The sequence below is a fragment of the Anomaloglossus baeobatrachus genome, chromosome 1 (assembly GCF_048569485.1).
Source record: "Anomaloglossus baeobatrachus isolate aAnoBae1 chromosome 1, aAnoBae1.hap1, whole genome shotgun sequence".
Taxonomy (NCBI): Eukaryota; Metazoa; Chordata; class Amphibia; order Anura; family Aromobatidae; genus Anomaloglossus; species Anomaloglossus baeobatrachus.
In genome coordinates, this window is record NC_134353.1 from 192,322,397 (window position 1) to 192,346,263 (window position 23,867).

At 42.9% G+C, this 23,867-nt stretch overlaps 1 protein-coding gene across 1 annotated transcript in view; it reads right to left on the reverse strand.

Annotated features, from left to right (window-relative positions):
• Window positions 1-5,022, reverse strand: part of ETFDH (electron transfer flavoprotein dehydrogenase) — a 99,197-nt gene extending 94,175 nt beyond the window's left edge. The window contains exon 1 of the mRNA XM_075347525.1: window positions 4,879-5,022. Coding sequence (XP_075203640.1) covers window positions 4,879-4,906 — 28 coding nt within the window. The 5' untranslated portion in view covers window positions 4,907-5,022. The remainder of the gene's footprint in view (window positions 1-4,878) is intronic.
• Window positions 5,023-23,867: the final 18,845 nt, after the last annotated feature.

Genomic DNA, 23,867 nt, shown 5'->3' on the forward strand with positions numbered 1-23,867 from the left:
ATCCAAGATTTCTCCCGTACTTCCCCCATACTCTGGAAAGCTCTGCCACAACACATAAGACTCTCGCCTACCTTCACAAACTTCAAAAGGAACCTGAAGACCTACCTCTTCCGACAAGCCTACAACCTGCCGTAACCATCAGTCTGATATAACGCCGCATAACCAGCTCTACCCTGACCTACTGTTTCCTCACCTATCCCTTGTAGACTGTGAGCCCTCGCGGCAGGGACCTCTATCCTCCTGTATCAGTCTGTGCATTGCATTGTTTATGATTATTGTACTTGTCCCTATTATGTATACACATGGAATTGATGGCGCTATAATAATAATAATAATATGAATATTAGTACCTCTTGGTCACCACTGTATGGCAATCCATAAAGACAAAATCTGTATATAGATTTCAGTGAGAATCAGTGTCTATGGTGACTAAATAAAAACAATTGCCATTTATCCCAGCACTGGCAGTGTGTGAGGAGTTTCCTCTTGTAGACGCTGATTACAGCGGCCATTAGTCCTCAGTGACGTCTGGCACAGGTGCTTCTGTCACCATGTGTACAGCCACTGACAATAATGAACAGATACCAGGCCATGATAACTGACGGTAATTGGACTCCTGTGCACGATAAGACAGCTATGACGTGCCTGTCCAGGGATAATGTCAGAATATTAATTATAGAGAGAATTAGCTGTAGTACACAGGCGTTGCCCAGGATAGTAACTGTCACTGTCCCCGGTCTGTCTCTATCTCTGTGTCTCTGTCCCCAGTCTGTCTCTGTCCCCGGTCTGTCTCTATCTCTGTGTCTCTGTCCCCGGTCTGTCTCTGTCCCCGGTCTGTCTCTCTCTCTCTCTCTCTTTCCCTGTCTATCTTTCTGTTGCTTTCCCCATCTGTCTCCGCATCTATTTTCCTGTCTCTTTCCCTGTATGTCTTTGTCTGTGTCTTTTGCTGTCTGTCTCTTTCACTGTCGTCCTGTCTGTCTGTCTCTATCCAGGTCTGTCTCTTTCCCCGTCTGTCTGTCTCTTTTTCTGTCTTTCCCCGTCTGTCTCTCTCCCAGTCTGTCTTTCTGTCTCCCTCTATCCGTCTCCCCACTGACATCATATTACCTCACACATAAGCTTCTTATACTGTGACTGTCCTTTGTTCCTATAGCAACCAATCACAGCAGCTATTAAAACCAGTAGTTCCAGGCTCCATTCACTTTAATGGATGCATGTTTTTTGGAGAGTAACTGTAAAGCGCGGGGTTAAATTTTCCCGTCAAAACATAGCCTACGACGTTCCCTGGGTCACATGGGACGTCTGTGCAAAATTTTGTGATTGTAAATGAGACTGTGCGGATTCCTTTAGCGGACATACACACAGCTTTATATATTAGATATAGGATGAATCAAAGCAAAGTTATAAGCCAGTCCTGTCATATATACACAGAGGCACAACCCGGCCGGCTTTCTATAGACGTCCTTCAGAAAGGAGTACAAGAGCGCCACCTGGAGTAAGAAAACACTGAAGGGAAGTTCTCTTCAGACCACCTTGTTAGCCCACATATAAAATGGGCTCAAAATGTTACTTTTTCAGATGACCAAAGGGGTGTACTCATCTATACTGAGCATTGTATATGCAGTGTCCACACACACACACACACACACACACACACACTAGTTTGGACACAACTTCTCATTCAAAGAGTTTTCTTTATTTTCATGACTCTGAAAATTGTAGATTCACATTGAAGGCATCAAAACTATGAATTAACACATGTGGAATGAAATAATTAACAAAAAAGTGTGAAACAACTGATAATATGTCTTATATTCTAGGTTCTTCAAAGTAGCCACCTTTTGCTTTGATTACTGCTTTGCACACTCTTGGCATTCTCTTGAGCTTCAAGAGGTAGTCACCGGAAATGGTTTTCACTTCACAGGTGTGCCCTGTCAGGTTTAATAAGTGGGATTTCTTGCCTTATAAATGGGGTTGGGACCATCAGTTGTGTTGTGCAGAAGTCTGGTGGATACACAGCTGATAGTCCTACTGATTAGACTGTTAGAATTTGTATTATGGCAAGAAAAAAGCAGCTAAGTAAAGAAAAACGAGTGGCCATCATTACTTTTAAGAAATGAAGGTCAGTCAGTCCGAAAAATTGGGAAAACTTTAAAAAAGTGTCCCCAAGTGCAGTGGCAGAAAACCATCAAACGCTACAAAGAAACTGGCTCACATGAGGACCGCCCCAGGAAAGGAAGACTAAGAGTCACCTCTGCTGCGGAGGATAGGTTTATCCGAGTCACCAGCCTCAGAAATCGCAGGTTAACAGCAGCTCAGATTAGAGACCAGGTCAATGCCACACAGAGTTCTAGCAGCAGACACATCTCTAGAACAACTGTTAAGAGGAGACTTTGTGCAGCAGGGCTTCATGGTAAAATAGCTGCTAGGAAATAACTGCTAAGGACAGGCAACAAGCAGAAGAGACTTGTTTGGGCTAAAGAACACAAGGACTGGACATTAGACCAGTGGAAATCTGTGCTTTGGTCTGATGAGTCCAAATTTGAGATCTTTGGATCCAACCACCATGTCTTTGTAGAAAGGGGTGAATGGATGGACTCTACATGCCTGGTTCCCACCGTGAAGCATGGAGGAGGAGGTGTGATGGTGTGGGGGTGCTTTGCTGGTGACACTGTTGGGGATTTATTCAAAATTGAAGGCATTATGAACCAGCATGGCTACCACAGCATCTTGCAGCGGCATGCTATTCCATCTGGTTTGCATTTAGATGGACCATCATTTATTTTTCAACAGGACCTCAAACACACCTCCAGGCTGTGTAAGGGCTATTTGACTAAGAAGGAGAGTGATGGGGTGCTACACAGGGCTGTGGAGTCGGAGTCGGAGTCGTGGAGTCGGAGTCGGAGCTCATTTTGGTGGAGTCGGAGTCGGAGTCGGTATAAAATGCACCGACTCCGACTCCTAAAATATATAATAAATTGGGGACAGGAGTGCAATGCAGAATGTGCTGAATATTTTACTAAATAATAACATTTAGTATAATGCTTATATTTAAGTGAAAAATTTATTGTAGTACAATGTGAACATCAGACATTTAATTGTTTTTATGATACAATAATCAAGATATTTGGATAGAACATAAAATATTTATTGGAATACAACTTTAGAACACAAAAAACTAATAAATTGTAAATATGTAAAATATATATATATATATATATATATGTATATACAGTGTATATACACACACAAGATATATATGTAATCTACTGTATATTACATAGTGTATTACATATTTACAATTTATTACAGTTTTTTGTGTTCTAAAGTTGTATTCCAATAAATATATTTTATGTTCTATCCAAATATCTTGATTATTGTATCATAAAAATTATTAAATGTCTGATGTTCACATACACATATTCATGTACTACAATAAATTTTTCACCTAACTATAAGCAATATATGTAGGAGTCGGAGTCGGAGCCGGAGTCGGAGTCGGTGCAAGAGAATTTGAGGAGTCGGAGTCGGAGTCGAAGGTTTGGCTTACCGACTCCACAGCCCTGGTGCTACACCAGATGACCTGGCCTCCACAGTCACCAGACCTGAACCAATCGAGATGGTTTGGGGTGAGCTGGACCGCAGAGTGAAGGCAAAAGGGCCAACAAGTGCTAAGCATCTCTGGGAACTCCTTCAAGACTGTTGGAAAACCATTTCCGGTGACTACGTCTTGAAGCTCATCAAGAGAATGCCAAGAGTATGCAAAGCAGTAATCAAAGCAAAAGGTGGCTACTTTGAAGAACCTAGAATATAAGACATATTTTCAGTTGTTTCACACTTTAAGTATTTCATTCCACATGTGTTAATTCATAGTTTTGAGGTCTTCATGTGAATCTATAACTTTCATGTCATGAAAACAAAGAAAACTCTTTGAAAGTGAAGGTGTGTCCAAACCTTTGGTCTGTACTGTGTGTGATATATATATATATATATCACACATACATACTGTATATACACAGCTCCGGCAAAAATTAAAATACCTTTTTACCTTATTCTATGGCTTCATTTTTGTATAGGTCTGCCATTTGTAAGGGAGCCTTTCATAGTTCACTTTATTTGAAAGTGGGTTCTAGTCCCCAGACTACACTGGGAGGTGTTGGTTTTCAGATGTGAGAGAGATAGAGATTATATATATATATATATATATATATATATATATATATATATATATATATATATATATATATATACATACATACATACATACATACATACATACATATATATACACACACATACATACACACACACGACTGTGGCTCAGTGGTTAGCATTGGGGTCCTGGGTTCTAAAACCACCAAGAACACCACCATGTACATGGTGCTGGAGAAGATACAGTTTTTATCTGTTTTAAACGGGAGTACTGCCATTATTCATAGTGTGAATTTTGTAGTCCCGTGGTCCAGACTATGGCTTCCACCCGCACACACTGCTGGTAACATACACACATATATACACACTATGTGTGACATCCATGTATACACACACGTGCAGCGCTGGTGACAGTACACACATCCATATACACACACATGGTGCTGGTGACCTTTCGAGTGGCCGGCAGGGGGCAGCACCTCCAGGACTCGGAAGGGCACATCCTGTCTCCGCGATCTCCGGGCTCGGCTGTGACTCTGACCCCAGCACACAGGTCACCTGTCAGCTCCGGGCATATTACACATAGAGGTAACGGCCATGGCCAGATGTTTTGAAGGTTGACACTACAAATCCCAGCATGCCTTGGATGACAGCAGCTAGTGACGCATGCTGGGAGTTGTAGTACCACAGCAGCCGCAGACGCCCCTGTGCCCGCTGGTCTCCGCTTACCTCGCATTGTGCACCTGCAGACAGACATCCCGGTGGAGCCTGAGATCACTGTTCCCGGACAGCGGCTGCTGGATACTATCTGACCTGAACTGCGTACTGCACCTCTGCTGTACACACAAAGTTCTGCGCCTGCGCGAAGTCAGGGCTCGGGCTGTCGGGAAATGTAGTGCTGGCTGCCAGGAACTGTAGAGTGTATTGTGGGGAATGTGGTAGCGCAGCTGTATGTGGCGCCCTCTGCCGCGGGAACATGGAAGAGCAAACTGCGCGAGAGACCGTAATCCTAGGCTTCCTCCAAGCAATGTGTCTACTGTTCAGGTTTTAATAAAGTAGGTTCAGGGAAAAAAAAAAAATGACGTCTTGCTCTGTGATTGGCTGCAGTGGGAACACTGTCCTTTTCGCGCCTGGTCTGAAGTTCGGGAGCTTGTGCGGATCGCTGCGGTCATAGATCCCGGGAACATGGCGAAACCGGCGCGGGGACCCCGGCAGGAGCCGGCGGAGCTGCTGGAGGAGGTGGAGCTGCAGATAGATGATGTACGGCGCACAGCAGTGGGAATGTCTCCATGATTGTCACCTGTGAGCCCCGAATATACACATACACTGCCTAGGAATCCCAGGGTAATGTGCGGGGAGGGCTCTGCGCCGGGGCTGGGATTGGCCCCTCCGGGACAGCCTCTGCTCATTCCCCATGTTTGCGCCATTATAATACATTATGTGCACACGCTGCTTATTTGCTGCCTTTTTATGCGTTTCAATACTGCAAGGAAAGTCGCATCCCAGCAAAGCCTCTGAGAATCCTGACCTGCTGTGCACATGAGCAGATTTTGTTGCAGATAAAGGAAGCAGCATGTCAATTGTTTCTGCATTTTTTCCTGCGTCTGATATAATCCAGTGCAGGGCTTGTGCTCCATCACTGCAGGGATTGCATGTCAGTGTGACACTGATAGTTCGCCTCTCCTGCATCCGGCATGGAGTGTTACGCTTTCGGTAGCTCAGTAACCCACTGTCATCATGGTGACTACCCAGGGTTGCCATGGCAGCGATTGGGTCTCTGTGATTGAAGTACAGGGACTCGATCGCCAGGGATGGGTAAGCAATTCCCCTCCCTGCCTCCTGAATGCTGCGATGGCATTGATCACAGCATTCAAGGGGTTAAACTGCCAGAAGCAGCGTGGGCACCGCTCCGGGCAGTGAGCCGTAGACCTGGTGGCAATCGCGGGGGTACAGCGCAAGAACCCCTACAACTGCCATGACTTTAAACCCCCCCCCCATCAAAAAACGCAATAACAAATGCACGTTTTTTCAGGTGCTTTTATCCTGCCAAAACATGCTTTGTAGTGTGCAGAGAATCTGTACACAACAAAGCAATGTGTACCCGCCTCCATGCTGGAGCGGACCTGTTGTAACGGGGCGGTAGTCATGGGTGAGGTCTGCGTCTGCTGTGCCCCAGCTTGGTACATGACATTGCAAGTCCTGCCTGGGTGTGGACAACGGAGATGACACACCTATGCAGGCCGCATGATGGCGATGACTCCGGCTGGCCAGGACGGTGTTAACCAGCTCATTGAGAAGACCACCACTTCTTTGAAAAACATAGTTTTACTGAACATCACTGTGATACCCGTGTCCATTAGATAGCGGACACAAGTCTTCTCGGACGTTTCTGCACAGAGCATCTCCGGACACTTCCTTCACTTCTTCCGCTTCACCTGTTCCAGCTTCCATTAGTCTCACTGGGTTCAGCACACCCAGCCTCGCTCCACAGTACAGCCCTATTCCTCCCACGAGTCCACATCTCCTTCATAAAGAGATAATTTGTCAGTATGGCCGGACCTAGCTTGCAGCTTGCTGACACTTAGGGGTACTTTGCACGTTGTGACATCGCTACTGCGATATCGTCGGGGTCAAATCAAAAGTGACGCACATCGGGCGCCGGTAACGACGTTGCAACATGTAAAGCCTAGATGCGCCGATAGACAATCGCAAAAGCGTCGTAAATCGGCGATCTGTGTAGCGTCGGTCATTTTCATAATATCGCACCAATAGGAGATACGATGTTGTTCCTCGTTCCTGCGGCAGCACACATCGCATAGTAAGAAGACTTCAAAAACAAGAACTATTAGTTTAATTTTATCAACAAAATACTCATCAATACTTGGTGTGACCAACATATGCATCAGTTCTTCTCGGTTCTCTTGTACACAATGTTGAAGGATCTCCACCACTTGTTCCTGTGATGTCAGTGCTGCTGTGTAGTCGTAGCCATATCCTGTCCTACATTTACAAGACACCTCCACCATGCTTCCCTGTGGTCTGCAGACTCCACTTTCCAGCCCCTTGGTGAATACACGGCCTTCTGTTATAGCCACATGTTTGACTCCTTAGTCCAGAGTACCTGCTGCCATTTTCTGCACCCCAGCTCATATGTTTTCGGGCACAGTTTAGACACTTGGCTTTTTTTCCATGTTGAAGATGCGGCTTTGTGACTGCATTTTTTTCCACTTCTGACCTGTTCTCTCTGAACAGTAGATGGGTGTAGCTAATTCCCACTGGTCGCTGCCACTTCTGAGCGGATGGCACTGCTCGATTAGTTGTGTCAATGAGCAGTCTCACACTCCATGTCACATATATGAAGACGTGACAACAAATCTTTCTTCCGGTTAAGGTGAATTACATGCTGCATTTTCCAGCCGTTCCTTTTGGGGCAGTTTCTGTATCTAACGTGTAAATCCAATATCTTTCCTTTTGGAGAAATTTATTTACACCATTTATTTTCCATTAACTTTCTCCACAATTAACCACCGTTATTTTCACAATTGAAGTCTGACTCTTGTAATATAACTTCACGTGAATAAAGAGCTTTGTTGTTTTATTTTCATTTATAGGCTGATGGCCCTGCTATAAAACTTTTTCAATTTCATCTCCTGCTACAAGGGGTTTCCTTGGCCAATCTCTACATCTACGGTTCTCGGCGTTGGCCATTTCTTGGTGCTTTAGTAAAGCTCGAACAGCACTTCTTGAAATCTTTGCCTGGAAGAGACCTTACTAATGCAGTATAACTACCTTATACCGTATCATCTTGCTGTCTTTAGTGTTGCCATTGTGTATGACCTGTGAGATGAAACTGTTTTCCAAAACCTCACCATTTGGAGCAGAGTTTTTTTGTTCCTCACCCAGTTTTCAGCCTCCTACACAGCTCTTTCTGTTTCAGTTAATGACTGTCTATCAAACCTTTTATGAACGTTATAATCATCATCGCTCATTTGATATAATTAGTTTGGATGGAGCTACACAATGACGTGTTGCACAACAGCAATTCTCAGACAAGTCGCAGAATGAAGAACATCTGTACCACTTGAAGTCTTGCAACCATTTTTGAGTGGTGATTTTGCAAATCTCAGATAAGTCCCATGTGACTTGCATTGAAGTAAATTACGTGTGACTTGTAACAGAAAATTCAACCTATTTGGAAACCTTTGCGACTGAAGGTCACCAGGCGGCACCATGGGATATCATTAATGTCATGTCACAAAGTGACACTGTGATTTCAGTGTCAGACGACATATGTCCATGTGTGGCCCAAGCCCTTGTTATACACCTGACTATAGTCTACAAAATCCCTGACTTTGTGCTGGTGTACGTAAAAAGAATTCATGCTGCTTGGTCACACCGAATATTGATTTAACTTAGATTTCTCTTTTGTTCATTCACTTTGCAGTATTTTTTCCACACTCCCCTGAAACTTTTGCACAGTACGGTATATTTACCATGTGTAACCTGTGTGCTCCATTGCTATGGGATGAGCTGCTGATAAGCCCGACATGTGTACAAACCAAGCACAGCACCTTGTAGGAGACATTGCCCTTATAGAAATCTTATTTTTACTGTTTTAATCTAGGACTACATTTGCTGGAAATACTTTATTTAGATATACAGTGCCATGCCAAAGTTTGCTCACCCCTGGTCAAAATCTGTGGCTAGAGCTCAAAAGAGCAGTGCATGCAAGACGACCCAGGAACCTCACAGAACTGGAAGACGTCTTCAAAGAAGAATGGATGAAAATGCCTCAAACAAGAATTGAAAGACTCTTGGCTGGCTACAAAAAGCGTTTACAATCTGTGATATTTGCCAAAATGTACTGCTACTAGATACTAATCATGCAGGCTGCCAAAACGTTTGCAGTGGCCCATTTTCCTTTATTTTAATTTAAAAATGTAAAAGTTAAAAATGTATATATTTTTCGTAAAATACAAAGGAATTGTATCATCTTTAACTTTATGCCTTTCAGAAAACATTTAATCTTTAACTTGCTTAACTGTTCACAATAACAGTAATTTTGGCTAGTGGTGCCCAAACGTAGCATGCCACTGTATATGTACGTTACTTCGGAGACAGTGCTGTCAATCAAGGAAGAGGAGGACGGAGATACATATGTAACAAGTAGGAGGGAAGGTGCACTGAACCGCCTGACCTCCTGTGGGTGCAACAAGTGCTTCATTAGGATATTTGAATAAAGTAGGATTTCGGGCGACGGCAGTGATGGATTAATACAGAAAAGCTATGATTTTTATTAGGGTTATGTGCCTTACATGGTGCTGTACTTGATTTGGACACTCATTTTGTGCCAACAAACTCCCTGTAAGGCCTCATTCAAATGTATGTGTTATATCCATTTTTTTCTTCACAGATACAACACATACTTAGAATCCATGGTGTTTTTCACATGTATGTTGTCATCTGTGCAGGGGACAAGTCTATGTCAGTTAAAAACACGTACAGCACATGGATGGGATCATTGTTCAGTTTGTGTGCCGGACGTGTTTAACTTTGCAAAATATAGGAGAAGCTTTGTAATATCTTTTTCTTCATCCATATATGAAAAACGCTGATGACACTAACGGTAACAAAGGACACATGGATGTCACATCGATCCAAAACACTGATGACACTGATCCATTTGTTCATGTACAAGTTTAGGCATGGATGTATGAATGGGGTGTAAAGGGGGCTTCTGATTTCAGAAAACATTTCTCCCTAGACATCAATTTGTTTACTTTCTCCTTTACGCAAACTTCCTAGGTCCAGTGCTTAAACTCTCGAAAACCCCTTTAAGCCCCTCGACTTCTCGTCTGTGCTTTCTCTTGATAAGTTCTCCCAACCTGTAGATATGAGAGTTCCATCTCTGCAATACCAAGATATATATAATGCATCTTAGTGTCAATTTCTTATCAAAATCCAATTCAGTTTGCCTTGCTTTTTGACTCCCAGCTGATTCTCTGGGCTGCTGATCTCGTTTGTTCAGTCACTTACTTTATACAGTCCAGTACTTCATGACCAAGTTTATTGCAAGTTGTGGAATATTGTTTCTCATAGCCAAAATCTGTATTGGACTCAACTGGAAAGAGAGGTTTAATGCTGTCCTTAAAGGGGCAACCCCACCTCTTACACTTGTGGTATGATCCCAGGACATACCATATCTATATAGTTGATTTGGTTCCCACCAGTGACATCCGCATCTACCTTGATATTGATGAGCACCACTGTCAGTGGAGACGCGGTCGTATCTGTTCATGTCTAGGGGATTCTGCCCACCTCTCTAAAAGCTCCTCGTAGTTGAGATAGATGCGGTTCACATTGGCATACCCCATCGAGGCATTATGCATTTGAGTTTTGTTTTTACTGATGATTCTGTCTTTGCAGCCATTGTTCGTGACCTATGGTGTCTTATTTGGATGTTAGTGAGTTGAAATGACGTCTTGCTTTACCTTGCAGGCTGCCTTCTCACTAACAAAGCTTCTCGAAGCAACATCTGCTGTCTCGTCTCAGGTTGAAGATCTAGCTGCCAAATGCAAAGAGAATGCCCGCTTCCTGAAGGCTTGGAGGGACCTACTGAAGGAGGGATATCAGTCATTGCAGCCCATGCCATAACCTTCTGCTGACCTTGACATGTCTTCAGTGTTGCTTTAGTGTATGCAGTTTAGCTCCACAAATTATATAAACGTTTGATGCTTGGGTAGGCCAATATGTAAATACTTTGCACCTCTTAACTGAGCGTTCTTTTCTTCCTGAGAACAGTGCACTTTTCTTTTTCTTCATGTTACATGGTCAGTAAAGTGTGGTATGATAACGATTTGTTCTATTGTGTAAATCAGTATTCACTACGGGCTCTTGTAATAAATCAGCATTTTCTTCATTTCGATTTTTTTTTTTTTTTTTTTTTTTTTTTTTTTTTTACATTAACCCCTGTCCAAAGTTGAAGGGTCTAAATCTTTATTGTCATGTCTTGTGGATTGCCGCATGCACGTACAATACTTGCCCGGGGAGAGATGACGCCAGGATGCACCAATAGAAGAAGGCAAGTCTGAGGAAGCGGTGCGATCCTCGGAAGTTTGACTCTGTGTTACGTTGACACCACTTACCGAAACATTGTAGAAGTAGTACATCCTTCTTGCCAGCTGTGCTCGCTAATGGCAGCATGTTATTTCCAAGAACAATGCTCACTGACTGAAGAAATTAAAGGGGATAGCCAGTATTTTTTGTTTTCAATGTGCCCAATAACTAATTGGCAAGTAGTTGTAACCTACCGCCTTGTGCCCAGGACCATTAGCACCGGGACAGAGCTGTCACAGACCACTCTTGACGGTGATTTAGTGGCTTCTGTTTATGTCACTTCAACAGAGTAGCAAACTATTTTCCGCTCTTCTCTGACAGGGTGTGACTGCCGATTTGCTGACTGACAGCCGGCTTCCCACTGTTTAATTGCGGAAAGCCTGCTGTCAATCAGCATTATGCCAGTAGTCACACTCTGTTGACAAAGCGGCCCGGAGAAGAAGACCTGCTCTATTGACATGGCACAGCTGAACCACCGGCAGGATTGGTCAATGACTGCTCTATGCCAGCATCAGGTACAACAGACAGGTTATGGCTTCTTTTAGCAACTTCCTGCCTTTTAGCTTTTAGGCACATAGTTGGAAAAAAAAGCCCCAGACAACCTGTTTAATAAGTTATGTTATCCCTATTGAGTGGATGCACATTTTTTTTTTTGTAACATGTTGCTGTTTTGCATTAGTTTGAGGTGCTGGCCTTCAAATTCTTTAGAACGTAATCCAATGGAGCACTTGTGGGATGTGATCAAAAAGAAAAAGCAAAGTCTTTTTTTTATAAAGGTCTGAACTCACAATTTCCAGGACTTAAAGGGGCTGTCTGGACTCAGAACAAATGTCTGCAGTCAGTCTGTGTGACTGCAGACGGCCAGATCATCACAGTGTGCAGTAAGCATGCTACATGACTTCCTAGCATTGTTGGTGCGAGCTGGCGGACACCTGACCTGCATTTGTGCGATATGTTTACTCTGAGTTATGCACTGACTAGACTCGGACAGCTTCTCTCAATTCTCTATTATTGAGAGAAGCCGAGCATGTCCAGTCATCATGTGACCGCAAGTCTGCAAATCGCATGCATGCAGTCACGTATATCCCACTTGCACTGATAATACAGGGGAATTCTGTAGACTACCTAATCATGACAGTGTGCAGTTTGGAGAACCCTTCAATGGATTTTTTTTAAATTAAAGTGTAACTGTCATTTTAATTTTTATTTCATGAATCAATAGTTACATATGAACATAAGCAACTTTGTAATATATCTTATCAGACACATTTACTTCTTTCTCTCCCTGGACTGATCTTTTATTCTCAGTTCCAAGGTAAAATCTGTTTTTAAGTAATGCAGATTTTTATAGCACTGAGAGAGAATGTTTGTCAGTAGTAACTACCATCTCATATGTAGAAGGGAGGAGCTAGCAACAGAGCTCCTCCCCTCCCTACATAGAATCTAACCAGCACCAACTGCCATCTCCTATCTCAGTAATGGGAAAGTCTTCACTGCATACAGATTTTACCTCCAGAGTTGAGAATTTTAAGAATAAAAGATCAGTCCAGGGGAATGAAGCAAATTATATCTGCTAAGATATATTACATTGTTGCTTATTTTCATAAGTAATATTGATATGAAATAAAAATTAAAATGACGGTCACACATTAACTCCTTCATGACATCCGTCGTCCATGTACAGAGTGAGCCTGCCCCATATCCGACAAGTAATGGCTGTATGTTACAGCCAGGACCTGCCACTTACAATCACAGGTGGGCGGACTTCCATCCACCATTGTCAACTTTGTTAAATATTGCCGTCAAACACTGACAGTGGGATTTAATGCAGCATTTTCAGCTCCCATCGCTGCACCTATGATGTAATCACGGGTCACCGATGAGTTGCTATGAATCAAGGGATCTGCTTAAGACCTCCGTGCTTGTCATAGCAGCGCTCTTACTAAACCCTGCCTGTGGTTGGGCTGAAAAGGAGACTGATTTCTTCTCTACACAGGAATTCTAAAGCTTTGCTGTATATAGCACAAGCAATTAGACAATTGCAGGTTATATTCCTCCTACAAAGACTAATTAAAAATACTGAAAAGTAAAAAAAATAAAAAAAATGTTCTAACAAAATATGGAAAAAACATAAAGGTTCAAATGAACCCCCATTTTGCTCAATTAGAAATAAACATAATAAAGATACACATATGAGGTATCACCGCTTCCATAAATGTCTAATCTATCAATCTACAGTGAATTAACCCTATCGGTAAACAAAAAAAATGTGACATTTAGCTCCTTTGACCTAAAACTGAAAATGTTACCGGTCTAGGAAAATGGCAACAAAACTCCACAATTTTTTTTTTTTTACAAACTTCAGATTTTTTTTTCACCACTTAAATAATAAAATCTGGAAATGTTTGGTATCGCCGTAACAGTAATGTTGAGAACACTCATATTGTGAACTCATTACACTGTAAAAAATAATTCCCAAAGACAAACCAAGTCAGACTTAATTTTTTCTCTGTTTCTGCACAATTGGGATCCCCCCCATTTTAAAGTATGCCATGTGGTTAAATGAATGGTGTCATTCAAAAGTACAATTCATTGCACCCACAAAACAAATCCTCATATATCTATGAGAAAATAAAAATAATTATTGCCCTAGAAAAAAAGGGAGGAGAAAATGAAATATCTGAAATTGCCTCTGTTGTGAAAGGGTTAAATGCATGTATTTTGGGCTAAAATTAGTTTTACAATTGATTTTCAGTAATATTTGTGCATAGTCTACCTTCTACAGACTCTGTTGCACTGACTATTGCTGGTGGCAGAATGACTTAATGAAGCACTCCCACTAACGTTTTTATTGTCTCAATGTATGTGTTTGTTGAGGTAATGTAGTGTGTGTTAATAATATATTCTGATGTCCAGCGCCAGTCTTCTGCTCTTCTAAATGATGTCCCCTCTCTGCAGACTCCACTTGAGTGCAGTGTGACCCAGAAGTCATGTCATGTAATGTAAGTTTATGGAACGTCAGAACAAGGCACCATAGACTTTCATTGTAAATGAGACTCGTGGGTCATGTATATAGCGTATAATGATCCAGCAGGTCTCATTTGCGGTGACGTCACTGAGAAGAGCAGAAAAAATGACGCTGGACACTGCAGAGAGCAACAGTAGGTGAGTATAATAAACTCATAGTTTACATCCACATAAACACACATGTAAACAGAAATGTGAATGGGAGTGATTATTTAATAAGAATCTGTCACGGAGCTTGTTCTGGTCGTGTTTCAAGGGAATCTGTCAGGAAGTTTTTGCTATGTAAGCTGAGGACAGCCTGCTGTTGGGGTTAAAAAAACAAAAATCATCTGTCACATTGCACTAAAACATGGCCCAGAGTAGTACATCGGAGTCACCACAAGGTGGCAGCAGAGTAACGTCACACTGTACTAAGATGTGACCCGGAGTAGTATAGCAAAGTAACCACAAGGTGGCAGTAGAGTAGTCAGAGAGCCGAGTCAGCAACAGGAAGTCAAAGCAATGTACGAGGGGTGAACAAACTCAGTCAGAAACAAGCAAAGGGTCAGAAGCCGAACGGTAATAGAGGAAGCCAAAGGGAGAGACAGTCAAGTCAGGGACAGAAGCGTAAATCAAATACTGGGAAGTCCAAACTACAAACAAAGGTATTGACAAGCGGGCCGGGATCGGGAGAGGACAAACAGGCTAGGCAAGAGAGCTTGCACGGCAGGACAGATGGGTACCTCAACAGAGCCAGCTACACACTCTATGAGACATCGACTATCACTGGCGCTGAACCAGAGGTGCAGCAGCGAGATATAGCATCCCAAAGCAGGGAGAAATTAATCCCTGACATGACCAGGCTGGAGCTGGGAGATACCACAGTGGCAGATACTGGCCTGGATAATGACATCAACTTTGCTTATCTTATCAGGCTCCCTGCTGTTGTTTACTTAAACTAAAGCCTCAAGCTGGGTTTACACACTGCAACATCGCAAAGGACATCGCTGTAACGTCACCGGTTTTGTGACGTAACAGCGACCTCCCTAAGTCTCTGCTAAGTCGCTGGTGAGCTGTCAAACAGGCAAACCTGGCCAACAACTCAACAGCGATCCGGACCTGCAGAGCGACCTAGCTGGTTGTTGGGGACGTTGATAAGCAGCCTTTTGAAAGGGAAGTTGCTAACAAAGTCTCTGCAAAGTCTTTCACACACTGAAACTTTCCAGCGATGCATGCTGCACAGCGGGAAACAAAGGACCTAGGAATGGTCCTGAACGATTTGTAACGATTACAACTTCACAGCAGGGGCCGGGTTGCTGATAGGTTTCACACACTGCAACATCGCAAACAACATCGCTATTGCGTCACAAAACCGGTGACGTTACAGCGATGTCGATTGAGATGTTGCAGTGTGTAAACCCAGCTTTAAGGCCCCTTTACACACTGAGACTTTCAGCGATTCCAACCTGGCCGGGATCGCTACAAAGTCTGGTGAGTCTCTGGTGAGCTGTCAAACAGGCAAACCTGGCCAACGACGCAACAGCGATCCGGACCTGCAGAACGACCTAGCTAGTCAAACACTGGAAACGAGTGATGTGTCACAATATCTGTCAATCACTATTCTCTGTCAGTCGGTCTCTCCCTCTCGGTCTCTATTCTCTCTCTGTCGGTCCGTCACTATCTCTGTCCCTCTCTCACAGTCTGTCGGTCATTTTCGCCTCCTCTCTCATACTCACCGATCCCCGGCGCGGCGCTGCACGGCATTCACACTGCTGCGGCGGCTTTTCCTCTTTTGAAAAAGCCGGCCGCTCATTAAACAATTTCGTATTCCCTACTTTCCCCGCCCACAGGCGCCTATGATTGGTTGCAGTGAGACACGCCCCCACGCTGAGTGACAGGTGTCTCACTGCACCCAATCACAGCAGCCGATGGGCGTGTCTATACTGTGCAGTGAAATAAATAATTAAATAATTTAAAAAAACGGCGTGCGGTCCCCCCCAATTTTAATACCAGCCAGATAAAGCCAAACGGCTGAAGACTGGTATTCTCAGAATGGGGAGCTCCACGTTATGGGGAGCCCCCCAGCCTAACAATATCATCCAGCAGCCGCCCAGAATTGCCGCATACATTATATGCGACAGTTCTGGGACTGTACCCGGTTCTTCCCGATTTGCCCTGGTGCGTTGGCAAATCGGGGTAATAAGGCGTTATTGGCAGCCCATAGCTGCCAATAAGTCCTAGATTAATCATGTCAGGCGTCTCCCCGAGATTCCTTCCATGATTAATCTGTAAATTACAGTAAATAAACACACACACCCGAAAAAATCATTTATTAGAAATAAAAAACACAAACACATTCCCTCATCACCAATTTAATCAGCCCCAAAAAGCCTTGTGCGGCGTAATCCACGGACCTCCAGCGTCGCATCCAGCTCTGCTGCATGCAGGTGATAGGAGCAGCAGAATACACCGCCGCTCCTGTCACCTCCACGCAGCTAATGAAGGCAATAGCGTGATCAGCTGAGCTGTCACTGAGGTTACCTGGATCCAGCGGTGGATGTAGCGGTGGCCACGGGTAACTTCAGTGACAGCTCAGCTGATTGCGCTACTCACCTCAGTTGCGTGGAGCTAACCGGAGCGGCGGTGAGTAGCGCGATCAGCTGAGCTGTCACTGAGGTTACCCGCGGTCACCGCTGCATCCACCGCTGGATCCAGTGACAGCGGGTAACCTCAGTGACAGCTCAGCCGATCGCGCGGATGTCTTCATTAGCTGCGTGGAGGTGACAGGAGCGGCGGTGTATTCTCCTGCTCCTGTCACCTGCATGCAGCAGAGCTGGATGCGACGCTGGAGGTCCGTGGATTACGCCGGACAAGGAGGGCTTTTTGGGGCTTATTAAACTGGTGATGAGGTAATGTGTTTGTGTTTTTTTTTTCTAATAAAGGATTTTTTCGTGTGTGTGTGTTTATTTACTGTAATTTACAGATTAATTATGGAAGGAATCTCGGGGAGACGCCTGACATGATTAATCTAGGACTTTTTGGCAGCTATGGGCTGCCAATAACTCCTTATTACCCCGATTTGCCAACGCACCAGGGCAAATCGGGAAGAGCCGGGTACAGTCCCAGAACTGTCGCATATAATGTATGCGGCAATTCGGGGCGGCTGCTGACTGATATTGTTAGGCTGGGGGGCTCCCCATAACGTGGAGCTCCCCATCCTGAGAATACCAGCCTTCAGCCGTATGGCTTTATCTGGCTGGTATTAAAATTGGGGGGGACTGCACGCCGTTTTTTTTAATTATTTAATTATTTATTTCACTGCACAGTATAGACACGCCCACCGGCTGCTGTGATTGGGTGCAGTGAGACACCTGTCACTCAGCGTGGGGGCGTGTCTCACTGCAACCAATCATAGGCGCCTGTAGGCGGGGAAAGTAGGGAATACGAAATTGTTTAATGAGCGGCCGGCTTTTTCAAAAGAGGAAAAGCCGCCGCAGCAGTGTGAATGCCGTGCAGCGCCACGCCAGGGATTGGGGAACGGTGAGTATGAGAGAGGAGGGGAAAATGACCGACAGACTGTGAGAGAGGGACAGACAGACAGAGAGAGAATAGAGACCGAGAGGGAGAGACCAACTGACAGAGAATAGTGATTGACAGATATTGTGACACATCACTCGTTTCCAGTGTTTTAAGTCCCCTTTACACACTGAGACTTTGCTGCACAGCGGGAAACAAAGGACCAAAGAATGGTCCTGAACGATTTGTAGCGATCAGCAACTTCACAGCAGGGGCCAGGTCGCTGATGTGTTTCACACACTGCAATGTCGCTGGGGAGGTCGCTATTACGTCACAAAACCGGTGACGTTACAGCGATGTCGTTTGAGATGTTGCAGTGTGTAAAGCCACCTTTACGGTGGTGTCACACTCAGCGACAACGACGTCGCTGCTACGTCACCATTTTCTGTGACGTTGCAGCGACGTCGCTGTCGCTGTGTGTGACATCCAGCAACGACCTGGCCCCTGCTGTGAGGTCGCCGGTCGTTGCTGAATGTCCAGCTTCATTTTTTGGTCGTCGCTCTCCCGCTGTGACGCATACATCGCTGTGTGTGACAGCGAGAGAGCGACGAAATGAAGCGAGCAGGGAGCAGGAGCCGGCATCTGGCAGCTGCGGTAAGCTGTAACCACGGTAAACATCGGGTAACCAAGGCAAGACCTTTCCCTGGTTACCCGATATTTACCTTCGTTACCAGCGTCCGTCGCTCTCGCTGCCAGTGCCGGCTCCTGCTCTCTGCACATGTAGCTGCAGCACACATCGGGTAATTAACCTGATGTGTACTGTAGCTAGGAGAGCAGGGAGCCAGCGCTAAGCAGTGTACGCGGCTCCCTGCTCTCAGCACATGTAGCACAGCGACATGTGTCGTTATGATCGCTGCTGCTTCTGCTGTGTTTGACAGCTAAGCAGCGATCATAACAGCGACTTACAAGGTCGCTGTTGCGTCACAGAAAATGGTGACGTAACAGCGACGTCGTTGTCGCTGTCGCTATTTGTGAACCCAGCTTTAAACACTTCATGATTATCATAGCTGTGACTAGGTGGCTCATGCTATGTTTTCTGACACACCCCCTCCTCTGATTGACTCCTTACTGTCAATGTCACCTCACTGTCAATGCACAATGTCTGTTTAGAGCTTGTATGGGTGAGACAGCTCTATCAGCGCGCTACTTTGCTAAATCTAAAATCTCAGATTATTTCAGAACATGTGAACCTAATAATCTAAGTGATACATTGTTAGATTCAGAGTCTTTGTCTACATCTTGCTACACTCAGATGAGGTGGCAAAAACCTGCTGACAGATTCCTTTTACTGCTTATATCCATCTTTACCGACCTCTTCTCAGCTGGTTAATGTTCACATGAAAGTTCAACTCTTCTTTCATGTGATTTGTTAGCATAAATTAGTTGGTAGCAGCTCAGTAAAAGACAAATAAAAGAATTACAAACTCCCAGACTGAATGAGCTCACTGATGGATTTTTAGTTGATCTCATTCTCTTGCCAGACAGTAATATGCAGGGAAACAAAAAAGTCTTAAAAGTCAGAGTGCAACATTTTTAATAATACCCAGTTAAAAAAATATTTAGTTTTAAAAACATATATATAAATTAAACAAAAAAAGTAACTGGAAGTGCCACTATCCATTAATGAATATATTGACATCTTGTTGCCAAATATCACAAGACACCGTCGAAGGTCTTGAGAAGTCCATGCATCAATGGGTCGGCTGTTTTGGCCTTAGGTATAATTTTAAGCAGATGTCTTTGTAGAGAACATGTCATGTTGTACATGCAGTCCTGATATGGGAACGGTATAGTAGAGAGAAGGAGAAGCTGAGTAGAATAATATATACACCGGAGATCAAAAATAGAGAACAAAGCACAATTTCCTAAATGTTGAGGTCATTGTGGAGTCCAATGTGATTATATCCTAACATAAGTAAACTAGCAGTATTTTAAGCTTATTTCATAAATTGAAATGATTGTAAAGCACATAATAAAAATGTAAATGAGATAAATGTAAAAGAACACAGATCAAAATTAGAGAACACTTTCAGATACCTGCAAGTTATTGATGTTAATCTGGCACCCGGTGCTAATTTGCTTAATTATCTGATAAACCCTATTTAACAGGCATCCTAACTTTCCAAACTTTTCAGTTTCCACTGAATTTGCAAAAATGGTGTGCCGTTCTAAAGTGACTGAAACCCTCTGGCAGCAGGTTGTCCAGATATCAGCCATAGTGAGAGAAGGTGATCATTCCAAGTCTGTGATTTTGAGAATATTGTATCTTTACAACATCACAAACTTTTTTAAGTTCTCCAAGAAGGCTGGTCACCCTCACAAGACAGGATAATGTGGAGAATCTCCATGGGTAATCGTTTCAACACTGTAGCTGGAATTGCTCGCGCGTTCAGCACTGAACAGGGTAAGGACCTGTCTTCTCATAAAGTGTCATGACGTTAAAAAGTATTTCGAATGAAACCCACTCTTCAGTAACCAAACCTCTCATTAGCAGAAAGAATCAAAAGGCTAGACTCACAGTTGGTGAGCAGCATGTTTTGTGGATAGAGGAGAAGTGGTCCACAGTTCATTTTAGTGATGAAAGCAAGTTTAATTTTTTTGGGTCCGTTGGAAAACATTATGCTCGCCTATAAACAGGGGAAAGACTGGACCTCTCATACAGCTACATAGCAGAGTAAATGCAAGTGTGTATCAGAACCTTCTTCATAAACACGTGGTTTCTTATTTGTGCTCATCACTCATTGAGCCAGCAATTTTCATGCAGGACAAAACCCCCTGTTACACAGCAAAACGGGTAAAGCAGTTCCTTGAAACAAAACATTGAAACAATGAAATGGCCAGCTCAGATTCTTGATCCTAACCCAACGAAAACCTCTGGAAAAATCCTTGGTGACAAAGTTATGGCCCAAAAACCCACAACAGTCAATGAACTGTGGAAGACACTGGAAGAACAGTGGACCAAAATCCCACCCGAGCAGTGTGAAAGACTAGTGATGTCTTGTAGCCGCAGATGTGCTGAAGTCATTCAAAGCAAAGGCCTGTACACTTTCTTTTGATTGTTACCGTCAGAAAATGTAGTTATAATCTTTCTATGTGCTGCAGTCATTGTTGTTCTCTAATTATGATCATGACGTTTTGGGCAAAATAAAAGTTTTATGTTGATACATTTTGGTTCTTTTGTAAAACCCTGCTCTAGTGGCATGGTGTACCCCTTAGAAACAAACCTTCAAATGTTGATCAATGTAGATTACACTATTTCTGAAAAAAAGAGTGATCATACATTGTTTTCTAATTTTGATCTCCAGTGTAGATTTGTGGGAAAAGATTTAGCACAACTTGCATGCTAATTGTTGAAATCCCTGGTGTTTGTATGAAGAGTCCAGTGGGTGGTCCTACTTGTGACTGACAGCTATGTGCATGCACAGTAATACAGGGAAGACTGTCAATCACTGAGTAGATCCGCCCACTGGACTCATGCATACAAACAGGGATTTCAATAAGTAAAATACTTACTGACCTTTTTATCAGCTCCTCCTGCTCTATAACATCCTACGTGCAGATCAGATATAGTTTTCTACATGTCAGGTTCTCTTTAATGTTGTTACTGATTGGTGTCCAATCTTCTGGATTAGTTTTGTAATCAGACTTTATTATACCATTTAGATTACACAATAAAATGTTTAATTCAATTAATCCACAAGAAGGATCATGTCTTGCAGCCAGACAATAGTAGAGAAGAGTAAGCTAGCTTAACTATCGTATTTGTTGGTGCTCAGGAGAAAAAATGTTAGTAATCATAAAAAATAAACTCCGTCACACAGATAAGTCTTATTCACAAAAAGGAGAACGTCCACTTTAATGACAGAACTTGGTAAAGAAACAAGATACCCCAAGAAAATATTTATATACACAATCCGTGTACCTGAATCCAACGTTTCGGCTAGATTTATAGCCTTTATCAAGGATTATCTAATTTAGAATACAAAAGATAACAATCAGAGCAGGATTAAATCATAAGAACAAATGACGTGAAAAAACAAAGCGAAGGAGGGGAATGTGGGCAAAAGATACATATCACAAAAGTGGACATGGAAAAAAAGAAAATACATTTTTAATTAATTGAGTTATATATAGCATAGTAAGAATTTTTTTTTGTGTATCTTGTTTCTTTACCAAGCTCTGTCATTAAAGTGGATGTTCTCCTTTTTGTGCATAAGACTTATGTATGAGCCGAAGTTTATTTTTAGGATTATTGTAGCCAGAACATGTCACTAAAATAACACCCACTGTATTTTGGGCAATGTAAAATAATAGAGACCTAATGAAAATGCCACACGATGACCCAGTCTGTACATTTTCTAGGTATAGGTGTTGATTTATTAATAAGATAAAGCAGGATTTGTAGTGAGAGAGTAATATCGCTGGCAGGGTACGTGTCCCGTATAGGACGCACTGTGGGATGCCCTCCCTTTTGTATCATCGTAGTAAATTGCTCTTCAGAGTTAAGACTGTTGTTCTGAAATCATTGCAGAATAAAAAAGCCAAGGCACAATGCAAAATAACTTATAATTTAATTATCAATTGTGGATTCTGATTAGTTTGCCACAGTTTAAAGTATGACATTAAACAGAAATGTAAAACCTTAAAAAAATATTCACCCCCAAAAACTAAACATATAATGTGAACACAGAATATCAATGCTAGTAATACAATACTAGTAATTCCTATTAATCCTGTCTATTTCATAAGACAAAAATGAAAAAGAGCTTTTTTCGTGAAATACGACAGGCACACTCCCTTTTTTCTTGAACATCTGCCATCAGAGGGCCATTGGCCGGCACCGACACAACGAGATGACAACTTTATCTCCAGTGTGGTAGGTAAAGATGGAGGAAACCAGGAGGGGAGATCACAGAGGTCTCTGCTGATTGCTGAAAGGTAGTTTGATTTTGGAGCACAATGAAAGCTTTTGCCACTGGTAAACGGGCGCTGACAATTCAATTTTTTCCTTTTCAGTTTCTTGCATCAATTTATATTCACATTTGATGTTAAAGTAGGAATCCAACATAATTTACTTGGGTCAAGTGGAGAAGGAGCCAAGGGCTATGATTCCAGCTCTCATTTCTGGACTCTGGAAATTGTAGAAATAGTGACTTTTACTTTTACCTATCATCAACTATTCCACTTTTTGCTTTAACGGTTATAAATCTCCCTTGAGAATCTTTATTAAAGTTATGAGAAACGACCTACATGTGATAATACGGCATACACATCAATGTACAAGTGGAGATAGATCCATTTACTGATATTGCTTTCTTTATATTACCTCTGTGCTGGCCAATCAGTGAATGTCACTCGTAAGTGTAACTGGATTTTAATGCTGCGGGATTCACCGTTTGATACAAAAGAAAGTGTGATTTTGGAAGCAAATAAATAGTAATATGATTTTTATTTTACTGGATTACTTTTAGTTAAATGATAAATTTTACCACATAGAAAACATGTGAACTCAACCAAACTCATGAGATACAGGTGCATCTCAATAAATTAGAATATCATCAAAAAGTTAATTTATTTCAGTAATTCAATACAAAAAGAGAAACACATATATTATATAGAATCATTACACACAGAGGGATCTATTTCAAGTGTTTATTTCTTATAAAGGGTTGGTTCACCTATATTCATTATTGGCCAAAATGATATTATGTTGAGAAACAATGTTTCTCTCAAATACCTTGTGTTAGCAATAGTGCCTGTGAGCGGCGCTATTGCAGTCTGCTCTTCCCCATCGCCTGACCCCTCGGCCCTATGACCTCAGGGATCTGGTGATGTCACATCAACTTCCTGTTCACCTGACATCACCGTGGCCAGCCCCAGTCTCCGTGAGTCACTGGACTATGGGTGGCGTTTCACCGCTCATCACAGCCCATCATGTCCCTGCTCCTTCCTCCTTCACTGCAGAGTGAGCAAGCAGAAGACATACTTTGCTGTGATGAGCGGTGAAACTCCGCCCACAG